This window comes from Arachis stenosperma, chromosome 5, assembly GCF_014773155.1.
Source record: "Arachis stenosperma cultivar V10309 chromosome 5, arast.V10309.gnm1.PFL2, whole genome shotgun sequence".
NCBI lineage: Eukaryota > Viridiplantae > Streptophyta > Magnoliopsida > Fabales > Fabaceae > Arachis > Arachis stenosperma.
This window is the reverse complement of record NC_080381.1, coordinates 134,225,393-134,239,567: the sequence shown is the minus strand read 5'-3', so window position 1 is coordinate 134,239,567 and position 14,175 is coordinate 134,225,393. Positions and strand designations below refer to the sequence as shown.

Sequence of the window (14,175 nt, the reverse complement as noted above, 5' to 3'; positions counted from 1 at the left end):
TAAGGAGGAATAAAGTGTGCAAACTAAAGAAATCTCTCTATGGATTGAAACAATCCCCAAGAGCTTGGTTTGAACGACTTGGAATGGTGGTGAAGGGACTTGGTTATACTCAAAGCCAAGTTGACCATACACTTTTCTATAAACATTCAGCAATTAATAAAACTGCTATCTTAATTATATATGTGGATGACATTATTCTGACAGGTGATGATAGCTTGGAGCTAAAAGACTTGAAAGAAAAGCTTGCCAAAGCTTTTGAAATTAAAGAACTTGGCTCATTAAAATACTTCCTTGGAATTGAATTTGCAAAGTCTAAGGAAGGCATTTTTATGAACCAACGAAAGTACATCCTAGATCTTTTAAAAGAGACGGGATTACTTGGTTGTAAAGCTGCTGAAACACCTATAGAGCCTAACTTAAAATTGAAGCCAGCTGAACCAGAAAATATAATGGACAAAGAAAAATATCAGCGGTTAGTGGGGAGGCTAATCTATTTATCCCATACACGCCCGGATATAACCTTTGTTGTGACCATGGTAAGCCAATTTATGCATTCACCTTGCCGAGAACACATGGATGCTGTCTTTAGAATCCTAAGGTACTTGAAGGGGTCGCCTGGGAAAGGGTTACTCTACAAAAACTATGGACATCTTCAAGTAGAAGCCTATACAGATGCAGATTGGGCTGGGAATGTCATGGATAAAAGGTCAACATCTGGGTATTGCACCTTTGTTGGAGGAAACCTGGTTAGTTGAAGGAGTAAAAAACAGAGTGTTGTGCCACGAAGTAGTGCAGAAGCTAAGTTTAGAGCAGTGGCTCATAGAATATGTGAAGCACTATGGGTAGAGAAAATCCTACAAGAACTAAAGGTTCCCATTTCTCCACCAATAAGGTTGTATTGTGACAACAAATCTGCAATTTCTATTGCCCATAATCCAATTCTACATGATAGAACTAAACAAGTTGAAGTTGACAAGCATTTTATAAAGGAAAAGATCGAGAGAGTTTGTATCCCATATGTTCTAACCACGGAACAATTGGTAGATGTTCTAACTAAAGGATTACCCAAAAAGACTTTTAATAGCATAATAAGCAAGCTATCAATGAAGGATATCTTCAAGCCAGCTTGAGGAGGAGTGTTGACTAGATTAAATCAAAATCAGATTCCTAATTTATTTCATGAATCTTTTCTGTAAATAGAATTAATTATAATATCCTTTTCAATTTTAGTTTAGCTTACTTTTAGGGATTTTATGATTAGAAATCTTTCCTTATTTTAGGCTAGTATTTTTCCCATTTTTTAGTTATTTCTATTTCTGTAATTCCTTTATAAAGAGATGATTTCCTATACATTTGAATATATATAATATTCAGACACTTCAAGTGATCTAAACCATCAAAAAAAGCTCCAGAAGACGACACTGCACGTGGAGGCCCGTGACGAAATTTGGGGAGACGTGGCTCAGGCAACCGGACTGACGGCCAATGCAATCTCACCCTTCAGAGGTCAGCCTATGGTTGCTCCGTCCATAGTGGTAAGAGAGAAGTTCAGGTACTCCACTAAGAAGAGTGGCTCGGTGATTTTGAAAAAAAGGAGAGAATGTAAAGAAATTACTGTTCACTCAATTCTTTATTGGATAAAATGTGAATCAGATTCAGAATAATAGAAACAATTAATAGAAATAATCCAGAAATGAGTTGACGAATAAGCTATTGAATACTCTCTAATCATATTGATAGGATCCTGGTATCCACATAGAAAATATGAAGGAGAACGAGCTTGTATTTCTGAATGCAGAACCGTATTAAGAAATATCAGTGAATACAGGAGGAATTTAAAAACAGACAAAAAGAGGCTTGATTTTCTCCTAAGCCTTGTTAGTTGTTAGAACTGGTACCAGGAAATGAAAGTAATTTTAATGTTGCTGTAGGATCAATGGTAACCCCAAACCCATGGGGGATAACACTAATTTGTGGAAGTGCAAGAGCTCCAACAATCGCTAAGTAATATGCCACAAATTATCAGCCACTCCTGGTCTCCTACGAATCATTTTTTCTGTTTATTTAGAGTCAATAACTCCTAACTAATTAATGGTCCTAACAAGTTCCAATTCCAAATTCTTGTATATCCCCCTCCATCCTACTCCCTTGAAAATAATATCTCCTTACAAAATCACACAGGATTGCCACTCTCTATTCCCTCTCTGCCATCTCATCAGTTTGTTAGGCACATTAAGAGCTGGCACACCTTTCAATTTCCCTCATTTAATAACTATTGGGACTTACATAAAATTCTCCCCACCCCGGGGTTCCTATGCATCAATCACTAAGTATGATGAACATAACTGATCAAACATATGGGGTCAATCATTGAAATATAAGACCAGATTCAAAGAACATAAAATAACAAAGTTGTAAGGAGTTCCTGACCAGAGATGCGACAGCTGTAAGTAGCATCCTCTTCATCAGCAATGAACTGGTTGGCATCTGTTGTCCACGTATGAACCTAGAAAGTGATAGAACAAATCCTAAGTGTCATTGTTTTTAATTTTTATTAGTCAAGATGCAAATCCAGAAAACTTGGAAAAGACAGAGGTTGAACCAATGGTGCCACTATACACCCATAATTTTTAATCTGTCAAGGAATTAAACCAAATATATGTCCTATCTCAAACCAACAATCCATAATTGCTCCAGTGTATTCTTATTATTTCATTCAATCAATATCAGTTGAGAGAAATTTATTGATAACTCGGTCAAGTTTTAGGAGGAAATACGAGGCTTGTTCGATAGCCTTGTAGCTAGAGGTAGAGAGATCCAAGGAATCATTAAAAGAAACTCAAGTATAAATGGGCTAGACACATATGCTTTATAACAGACCACTCTGGTGTCGCTGAATCCATATAGCTAACCCCATCTAGTGGGATAAAACTTTGTTGTTGTTGTAGTGTGCAAATATAGGTCCTGCTTTGTAGCAAAATGAACACTCTTCCTAATTGAGGAAACACTCCACCGGTGATTTAGTGGCAAGTAAGGATGCATATATCTTATCCTTCTTTAGAGACTAGAGTTCATAACCATAGGACCTCATGCACCGAGGAACCCATTTTTCATATACCAGAATATTGTGGTTGCAAGATCTAGTGCTGAAGCAGAATATTGGCCCATGGCATTAACCTCCTGCGAGCTTTTGTGGCTGAAACAACTTGCAGAAATCCAATTTTGGACAATCAAACCAATGACACTTACATGTGACAACCAGGGGGATTTGCACATCACTTCTAATCCAATCTCACGGTAGTTAATTATGTATATCCTGTAATTATGTACAGAATTCCTTTTTCAAGCTATATAAACTTTGCTCCCCTGTGTAACTCAACACACAGAATTCTTATGTCTTTTCTCCCCTTCTCTAACACTCAACAGTTCATCAGTTCCAACATATAAATCCAAAACCCCTTGGTGCAACACACAATGAGCATGATAAAACTAACTAGAAGATTCTCATCGATCTTTCCCTTTCATATATATGACACAAAAATGCATAAATATGCAAACCATAAGATGTATGTAGTTGCAACTTGCACATGTGGTAAAAAAAGACACAAATATTAGACTTCCATCCATCCTTCTACAGTGAAATAGGTACTAAAAAGTCATTGGCATTGCATGGGATCAACCAGCAAGATAGTGGAAGAAAAGCATGTGAACTAGGAGTAATGCAAAGACTCAAAATGTAATACCTGTTGTTCAGTCATCTGAAGAAAAGCAATAGTGTGGAAAACCAATTCTTTGGCATTCGCTAGAACCAGCTACAGAAAAGAAAAACACATTTAACAAAAACAAAACTAAATAAAACCCTTCACAATAGAAAAAATTATCAGAAAATAACATTTTATAATGTTGCAAACCAAACCTGGCTTAGTCTTGAATTACCAACAATGGTCAATAGAAGTTCAAACAGCTGTATAAAAGTTAAGAACCAAAAATATAGTTAAGAAGTTATGATGAGAAATCAAGGAAACAAAAGCATATAAAACTATGTAGACCTGACTGAACCAGTTCAAATCAACCAGTTGATTACTTGACATCCAAGCACTACAACATTTAATCCTTTCCAATTATTCAGCAAAACATTTACAAGAACTAAGGAAAGATAAAAATCAAAAACTATAGGCGGCCCTCTCTGCTAATAAGTTGATAAAACCACTACATTTGATAACACAGAACAATATCATTGTCATTTCAGGAACTTCAATATCTTCTGCAGAATCTGTTTTGACTGACTTTGATAATTAAATTTAGGGTGTGTTTGGATAGAATATTCTTAAATTTCATTGTATTTCAAATATAAAGGAATTTAAATTCTGTAATTAAACTCCCTTCAATTTTAAAATTTTTTGTTTGGTTGAAGTAATTATATTAGTTGTATTTTTAAAATGCTTTGTTTTGGAAAAGATAGTTAGATTATCTTCATTAATAAAATATATAGTTGATTTTATCATTTATCAGTTTAAGTGTTAATTAATGCATATAAATGCATTTTGAAGTGAGGTAGAGAGAGAAACTCCTCTTTTGGGGGAATTAAAATTCCTCATTTTTAATAGCCAAAACCCCTCGATAAAATCACTTGAATTTTGAAATTCTCTTTAGAAAATATCCAAACACATTGTTTCGCCATTAAGAAATTCAAAAATGGTGCTGAACAATAGATATCTGAAATTTGGATTGATTAACCAAGGATATCTTTAATAGGGTTCTAGTTCCCCATTTACTCAATAATAAGAGACACACGTAAAAATAAAGTAACTGGAAAGGAAATTGAAGAAACCACCTATAATAGGGGAAATCAATTAGTTAGTTGACTGACATGAAAAATATCTCCAATAGTGGAATGTCCATTCTGATATCATAAAATCATACAATAAACATAACAACTATCTGTTTTATCATCACCTGGATAACAAAAGAATCAAGGCTTTTCTCTGAGCCATCAGAATCATATCTTCCGTCATATGAATCTTCTGCTCCTTCAATCGATGCCTGCTCATATACTCTCAAAGTGGAGATAAATGTATTCCACAACGGTCCCAGTACAACTACAAGACCAGCATGATGTAGAACAAATATTACAGGACCACCAATAAAAGGCTCGGCATACTAATAAGCAGAAGAACATACCCTCAAATTCGCTTTTGATGAGGCTCGAAAAATATTGGACAAACTGATTCAAGCATTTCACAACCTTGAACAAGGGAAATTCCTTATCACATTATTAATTACAAAACTAAAAAGAAAAATTACGAACAGGACTTTTGAAAGAACCAGACAAACCTCCATTCTGACACTCCAATCGTCTGGATTTTCAGGTTGGACTGGAATTTCTAGAATAGAAGAGAATTGTTGCATCCATGGTTTAATCATAGGAAGAATCAGAGAACTTGTTTCTGTCTGAGCAGAACATGTTGATATATTAATAATTAAAAGAAAAATACACTAATCCAACAATGCACAAGAATCATTCAGTCACTTAGCTGAAAGAAATACCTTATATACACCAGCCATTGTCCCCAACACGGAGGTGCAAGAATACACAATTGAAAGAGCCTTGCTTCTTAAGTACATGTCATATATCTAAATGCAAAACCAGATATACAATATGCTCAGCTTACAGAAAAATGCTAATTTCCATTCTATATTATTTTATTTTGTCAAGAATTCATTGATCATGGGTAAGTATGAAAATGAATTATCAACAAGATTAGATTAGTAAAAATATTTCAACTCAAACGGCATAGTCTCCCCATACTCACTTAAGAGGTCGTGGGTTCAACTCTTCCTATCTTTGATAAAAAAAAAAAAAAAACAAAAAACAAAAGGAAATCGCACTAATAAAATAAAAATGAATTTTTTTACAGCTGACAAAGCTAATATGCAATAGTGCAAGATGCCAGTAGGCAGAAAGGACCATTATCTATAACCAGACCTGTCAATTTCATTCCAATATGCTCCCCTCTTTTCCTAGATTAGAAGTTATTGTTAATGTAGAGAAAATAGAAGAAAGAACTCATTGCATTTTCATTTCGTCCAAAGAGAGGTATATATAAAGATATCTATCACTACTATCACAAATGCTAAACTACTATCAACCAACTACATTAATAAATGCTAAGCTACTAACAACCAACTACATGCTGACTTTCAACACTCCCCATCAAGCTTGAGTATATAGATCATATACACCAATATGTTTAGTCCTCTTATGAAAGACACCATTAGAAGCAATATCTGTCACGACCAGATCCTTTATTCGAACAACTATGCACAACAAAATAATATCAATGAAATTTTGCAAGGCCACAAAAAGCTATTTTCTTTTGTGTGTTATGTGCAGGGAAAACTTAGAATAAATTTTCCTTGCAGTGGCTTATGGCTGACTCTTTATGTAATATTTTATTTGTCATCTTTGGTGAGTGTTTGATCTGCCCTACAACCTTATGTCAATTTCAACTTGATTAGGTTACTAGTTGTAGGTGTAGGAAAGATTTAGTGGAATCCATGTCAGCAGTTGGAGTATTTTGTTGAAGGGCACCCACCTTCACTTAAGATTTACAAATAAGCAAGTTTTATGGGATAGGATTAGAAATTAGACCTCTATTTCGTGTAAAGCTCGTGATCTTTGATGGCATGAAAATTTTTCAAAGCATACTCAACAAGGAATTCCTTTTTTCCCTAAAGAAAATAGCAATGAGTTGGTAAACATCATGGAGGATGGTTCCATTTGATATCATATTGAATTGGTAGAAAAATAATAATAAATTTTGTGAAGGTGAAACAAGTATATGTGGCTTCAATCCTTAGGTTCAATTCTTGCTCTCTTGAGGATAGACATTGATCAACACTATACACCATGCAAAGAAAAAAAAAAAGACATCCTCTATTATTTTGATGCCACATCCTCTATTATTTTCAGTTTGAAATTTCCATCGTACCCAGTATCATCTTAAGAGAGTGGCACAAAACATTAGTCACATGTATCAATTTTGAAATGAACAATCCACCAAAGAGCAACTTAAGAAAATCACCTGGGGAGAGGAGACAACTGTCATCAAACTTGGGAACATGGCAGGTATTAGTGTTGGAACCATTTTATCATCCAAGTCCGCACAAAGAAGAGCCAAGCATCTCATAGCTCCATGCACTAAAGTAAAATTACGTGAGGAGACAAAAGCAAGTGTATTAACATAGTGATTCCACAAACATAGTAGCACCAAAATCAACAACAAAACCCCAAAAATAACAAAAGAAAAAACAAACAGGTATCACAAATTTATTTACAGTACAAGAAAAAAGTGAAATTGAAAGAAAATCAACTAGTAAGCTGCATCATGCCATATTTCATTGGTATATGAACTGGGTGACCAATGATCCAAGCCTAGTAACAACATGCTAAGAAAACCAAAGGGCAAAACAAAAAAGTTATCTTTTAATCTAATGTTGTCTCTACAAGAAAATAGATCCCGTTTCATCTGACGCAAAAGTTGTTCACACACATAAAATGCCACAATCACCAAGTTATACAAAAATGCTCATACCTCCATTTAAGTTGGTTTGATTGTTAATCAAATTTAACAGAACTGGTAACAAGTCTGGCCATGATTCTGGCCAGTCATACACTGCAATGGATGCCACAGCCATACCAATAGCTGTGCAGATTTTCCTATGACCGTCATCCAATGCTAACAGAAGTATTCTGCGTACAATTTCCTGATGATGAAACATGATGTAGCTAGCATGAGAAGCAAGCATAGTTGTAGAAAATTTCATTAAATGGCCTTCAACAGATGAATAAACCCTAAATCTTAATTCCAAAAAATCTTTAGAAAACAACAACCAAGTCTTTTCCACTAAGTGGAAACAATATCAGTACATACAACCATTTATAGTAAGCTTAATAATTTTGGAAATGAGAATATATTTACCTTCTCATCGTCAGGAACAACAGGAGGTTCAAAAGCGTCCTCACCCTCATACCAATGCTTTTTAACAAACTGCTTAAGAAGAACTGCAGCTAAGTATAGGAATGTTAAGTAATCAAATTTCATAAGATTGTTTTCCTTTCTTTTGAAACAGTTGACTATTTAACTGACATGAGGAAAGAATGTCCTGATTACTTAAATCATTGGAAAGATTCAAATTTTCAAAACAAGGAAAACAGCCACCAATGATGAAAAGTAGCATAATGAATGTTACTTTCAGCAGTTGATATAAAAACTTATCACAAAACAAGAAAAGATTCAGGAAAATATTTCAACTCCAAATGAAAATTGAAAATAAAAATTACGGGATAACTAAGAAGGATATCTGACGCAATCCCACGGCAAATTCCTTATTTGCAGCAACTTTTGTTAATGCACTGCCAAATCCTACACGGCCATTCAGATTGACAATTTCAATTAATGCAACACACACCATATTGAGACAACATAGCAATTTACCATTAAAATACAGTAATATCCAAGCTAGAAGTTGAAATATAAGAAGAACTGAACCAATTCTCATTGCCCTAAAACTAATGAGAAAATTATGTGCACTTAGCATGAAAGTTAGTATGACCACGGGCATTGCTCCAATCACTATCAGTCCATGAAGAACTAGAAAGACATGCCAAAAGTTATATGAATTATAAGAAAAACATCACTAGCAGTTAAAAGAGAATAATGACTTTGTGCAGAAAATAAACGATCCTCATTTATAAAGCTCCCTCATTTTACATACAATATTGATCCATATCCTAATTATATATCCATATTCTTCCAACCCAATTAAGAGATAACACAGTAATTCAATAAAGAAAGAAATTGTTCTAGACACCGTAAATTATTTTCACAACCTCTCTTAATGAAAGAAGAAATATTATGATCAAGGTACAAACAGCACAGTGGACCACAGGTCCTCAATGTATAAAAGAGTATTTGCCCAAATTTATTATCCATTCCCACTTATTAAGACAGAAACCTTACTAATATCTATCCCCAGCATCATGTTCTTTTAACAGAAAAGAAATTTATTGAAAGATAAGACAATGTGCACAACAAGGTTAGACATCCTCACATAATAGAATAAAAGCTACAAAACTCTTGAATTACATTAGAAGAGGCAGGACTTAAGAAACTGACTCTACCAGCCAGAACTCCTAGGTAGATTAGGATATCTAACTTACAGGTTAAATACCTAATATACCCTTGATGAGCTTGTTCAACAAGCCTCCTCTACAATACTATATAAGCTAACCGAAATTTAGTAACTCAAAGCAACAAATTCAGAAAATATCTTCTCTCCCTTTTCTCTCTATTCTCTCTTCTTTCCATCTTCTGTTATGGTATCAAGGGCTTCCATTGCATAACTTCAATGGAAACTCTGATCCATTCCTACTCGGAGCAATCAGCTCTGCCACTTCCTATCTCTGAAGCGCCACCGAGAATGCTACCTACACTGTCCTCGAAGCTACACGACCGAAACTTCCTCCTCCGGTGCCATCAAGAACTCGCCACCATCAAGAGCAACAGGTTCTACAACCTTGTTTACCAAACAGCTGTGCATCCAACTCATTTTCTGTCGGTGGAAGATGCTCTCGCAACAAAAAGTCTCCACCAAATACTAACTCTTACCTGAATCTTCTAGTCTACTTCCTTCTAAATTGAGGTGTAAAGTAAATAGATAGTTAGTGGTTAGTTTATGTATAGATGGTGGACAGTTAGTGGTTAAGATATTTTTAGATGATCGTTAGTTGGTTAAGATATTTTGTAATAGTTTGCCATAGATAGCAGGTTTGCTAATAGATTCAGTTTTCTTGCCATTTACACCAATTCACTTCATTCTCCTTCTCCATTAGCTGCAAGCTCTCTCCCTTTTCCTCTCACCTCATATCTCCTCTCTTCCACTCTTCACATGGTATCATCCCTAGGTTTGATTCATGACCAATTGCAATGGCGTCCCTTCCCCTCATCTCTTGCTTCTTCCCCTTCTCTTAAACTCACACAAAAGAGTCTGATGAGAACTACTTTATCCTACAGAATTTCAAATCTGGTTCGGGTAACAGTTCCAATCTGCGAGTTCTAAAGAAGTTCTTAATCTACTCTATCCTAAGATTCATTGATCCAACCTTTCAAGATTTAGCTCATGATTCTTGATTCCTATTTCAATTGAGGTTTGTGCTCTATTCTGATCTTCAATGGATGTGCAGCAAACTGATTTTGGTAACATTGGTACTCAAAATGTGGATCTCAACACTCTCTCTCAATTGCTTCTTCAATTTCCTCATCTCCAAACTCAACGGAATCAATTCACAGTGCATCCCACTTCTGAACCAAATAGTTCCTATTTTCTACATTTAGTCAAAAGTCCCGGTAATCCTCTGATATTGTTTTGTTTCAATTCTCATAATTATACCACCTGGCCTGATTCAATTTGGTTAGTCTTGAAGTCTAAAAACAATATTCCTTTCATTGATGGCTCCCTCCCCAAACCTGACATATCCGACCCACAGTTTAATGCCTGGGATCGCTGCAAAATATATGTTATGGATTAACTTGTCCCTTTCTTAAGACATCACAAAGGATAATTTCAAGGAATGATGCATCAAATTTATGGAGTGATTTGAGGAGGTATTATACTATTATCAGGGAGATCATTATCATGTTTCAGAATTGTATGAAAAGTTGTACAATGCGAGACAAGGTGACCTCAGTATAACATCCTATTTCACAAAGGTGAAGGGACTTTGGGAAGAAATTCATAATTTCAGACCAATTGCCCTGTGAACTAGTTGCTCCAACATATGCAATTTTGGATTAGGATTGATGAGAACCTATAGAATTGAAGACTATACAACAAGATTCCTTCAAGGCCTCAATGATTAATTTGGTGACTAAAACCCCTCCCTGAAATTGATACAATATTTAATATGCTCACCCAGCAAGAACACCAAATCAATCCCTTAACAGATAGACTCCAAGATTTTATATGTCGCAACTGAAGGAACAAATAGCATTAGGGGCAGAAGCAGGGGAAGATGGGACATGGTAAGTAGAGGTAGAGGCCAAGTACGAGACCATAGCACCAAACATTGTTCCTATTGTAGAAGAACGGGGCACATAGTAGACACATGTTACAAGAAACATGGCCTTCCTCCACGTGCAAAAGACAGAGACTAGGACTATCAACAATGTTCACTAACGAGAATGATGAATCCAGCGACTCACCCAATGCTAGAGTTAAAGACAGTGAGAGTCTATATTGTAGCCTAACCAATGACTAAAGGAATGCACTGATGTCACTCCTACAACAATCCACCCAACCAATCCAACAATCAATCAGATCTCCACTCCATCAAGCTTAAAAATCTAAAAACCACACAAGGTTCTCTCCTTGCTGTATCCCTCTCAATTAACAAGAAAAAGTTCTGGTGCCTGGGTAGTGAACACAAGTGAAATAGATCATGTTTGCTTCTCTCTCAAATTTTTTCACTCTTTCACTAATATAAATCTTATTGTTGTTAACATGCCTGATGATTCCAGTACTAGAGCCATGACTAGAGGCATTTTGCCAACCCCACTTGTACTCAACACTCAGATCACCATTAACTAACAGACCATGTGCTGAGCACCAAAAAAAGCAAGCATCGTCATCATCATAATAATAATAATAAACCAAAAACCCTAAACATAGTATTTCCAACCAAATACACCATAGCACTGCAAAAACTGTGAACAGCCACACAATCTTTGCTTCTTCTACATATGTCCAAAAACTTTTGAACATAGTGAGTAGAAGCTTTGGTAAATTCAAACAATAAACTCACGATCCTCTGAGTTAGTCACTCCTTCAGGTCTGCTTAATTATGAATATCCTCTGTCTTCTACCCCTAATAAAAGTTTATAGTCACTTCAGAGTTGAGACATTGGCATGTTTAGTTGTAGACTTTATTTCCAGATTCTAACTCACTCCTTATACACAACCTCTTTCTACCTGGATAAACCCATCCAGAAGTTGGAAGCTCCCTCTAAAGTCAAATCCTTTACTTAGATACTTGTGCTTAAAAGAATTAACGCTAATGATAACTTGCAGGTTCAATAACCACATAAAGCTATGTCCAATGACATGGGTGTGATGTGTGGGGAAAGCTCAGAAACAGTCTTACATTTGCCCTTGCATTGTTCTATGGTCAGTATGGTGTCTTCGGCAAGTCTAGGGTGTGTAAGTGTGTTTATTTCTATTGACTAGGTTTGTTGGTTTTGGGAGCAGGAAAGAGGTGAAATCTTTCTGGCAATGTGCAGTAGGCACCAGAGTTGAACGCAATTTACGCACCTTTAAAGATAGATTTTCAGATGAACAAGTTGAATGCGCAGAGGAAAGAGAGGAAAACCTGGCTGGAGAGAGGCTTGATTGAGGGAAGCTTCGGCAAAAGTGCGGACCTCGTGGTTGGGGTCGAGTGTGGCGGACAAGCAGTTGAGCAGCCATTGCTGATCGTGATCCACAACGTTAGCCATTCACCAAACAGAAAGAGAGTTCCTTCTTTCACTGCTGCGTGACCTATTTTTTTTCTTGCTTTTTGTCACTCTTGTTCGAGAGGAGTAAGAAGTAGAACTTCCAAGTTAGAAGGTAGTCTTGAGTGCGGCGTTCAAATGGTGAATGGAGGTTTAAGCCTTTATTTGTTTATAAGAATGGGACAACGCCACAACCGGACTTGCACAAAATCAGGTGTAGATTTCTTTTTTTTTTTTTTTTAACCAAAGATAGGAAGATTGAACTCACAACCTTTTAAATGAATACAGGAGATTTTGTCATTTGAATTATAATTCATTTACACAAATCAGTAGTTCATGTATTTGTGTATATATATGTATAATTTAATTTATTTTTAATATGTATTTACAGGGACGAATCTCTTTCTATTGGTGTGAGACAAGTGCCCCCACCACAATTTGAAATTTTATTGAGTAGTAATGTAGTATATAATAATAATATTTATTTGTCCCACTAAATTATTAAATTTGTTCCCAAAATAATTTTTTATTCAACTTTAGATACTTGATAATCAATTTGAGAACTTCATAGTAGATGTCTATTATAATGATTAATTTTCAAATTTATTAAGATTAGAGTTCTTTTTTAAAAATTGACTCCAAAAAATATTATCTATCTATTTGTGTTTTTCCTTTTGAAATTAGCTTTAATTTTTTCATAATAACTACACTAATTGAATGAACTTTTTTAACTATGAATATCATCAAAAGCTAATTGTATGAAAGTTGAGTTTTAAATAATTGTTTAACGGCGTATAAAAAAAATATTTTGATTATATTATCAAGGTTTCAAAATATGAAATATAAAAAATTAAATTTAAATTATATATCATTTTTTAAATTAATATTTTAGTAATTTAATTTGTAATTAGATATTTTGAAACTTAATCATATTTTGCGGTAACAAAATATAATTATAACAATAATTATGCTATGTATACAGAAAATAATCACTTATATAGAATAAATTTTAAAATACAAATTTTGAAATACAAAATACACATCAAAAATAAGTTAAATAATATATGTATTTACACACAAATATATAGTAAATAATTTGATAGCTAATTTTTTATGTAAATGTAATATTTTTATTATAAAAATTATATATATTTTCCCACTGTTAAAATTTTTTTGATCCGTCACTGTGTATTTGTATTTCAACATATATTTTATACTGGTGACTAATTTTAATCGCTGATTTTAGTGTACACGTAGCATTACTCTAAAAATAAAACATGAAAATATAATTATTTGAGCATTTTAAAAATATTTTAATTAAAAATATTTTTAAAAAAAGTAAAACAAAGTTAAAAATATGTCTTTTTATTTTTGGAATTCGTAGTTATTATCTTTGAAAACATTTTTATTTTAAAATATGGAATTTTTAGTTTTAATTTTACCATTTGAATTTCTTTAATTTTTTGTTTATGCATTGATTTTTTTTTCTTCTCTTTTCTATTATTAATTTTACCCGCTGATTTTTTTTCTTCCTTTTTTTATCATTAATTTTTTGGTATGCCAATTCTTCCGTTCTTTGTCATCAAATATTGTTGTTAGGTCTTTTATTTTTTAACCAACTTACATA

At 34.3% G+C, this 14,175-nt stretch overlaps 1 protein-coding gene across 2 annotated transcripts in view; it reads right to left on the bottom strand.

Moving 5' to 3' along the window:
* Positions 1–12,700, bottom strand: part of LOC130980205 (uncharacterized) — a 30,348-nt gene extending 17,648 nt beyond the window's left edge. The window contains exons 1-12 of one of the 2 annotated variants that reach the window (XM_057903859.1): positions 12,428–12,700; positions 8,365–8,426; positions 7,983–8,075; positions 7,596–7,767; positions 7,086–7,201; positions 5,548–5,634; positions 5,335–5,451; positions 5,182–5,245; positions 4,957–5,099; positions 3,917–3,964; positions 3,744–3,812; positions 2,431–2,506 (exon numbers count right to left, since the gene is read on the bottom strand). In XM_057903859.1, the coding sequence (XP_057759842.1) occupies positions 2,431–2,506; positions 3,744–3,812; positions 3,917–3,964; positions 4,957–5,099; positions 5,182–5,245; positions 5,335–5,451; positions 5,548–5,634; positions 7,086–7,201; positions 7,596–7,767; positions 7,983–8,075; positions 8,365–8,426; positions 12,428–12,551 (1,171 nt within the window). In that variant the 5' untranslated portion in view covers positions 12,552–12,700. Of the gene's footprint in view, positions 1–2,430; positions 2,507–3,743; positions 3,813–3,916; positions 3,965–4,956; positions 5,100–5,181; positions 5,246–5,334; positions 5,452–5,547; positions 5,635–5,986; positions 6,068–7,085; positions 7,202–7,595; positions 7,768–7,982; positions 8,076–8,364; positions 8,427–12,427 lie in introns of those variants that run through there. The other variant, XM_057903858.1, reaches the window with a different exon arrangement.
* Between the last annotated feature and the right edge of the window lie 1,475 nt (positions 12,701–14,175).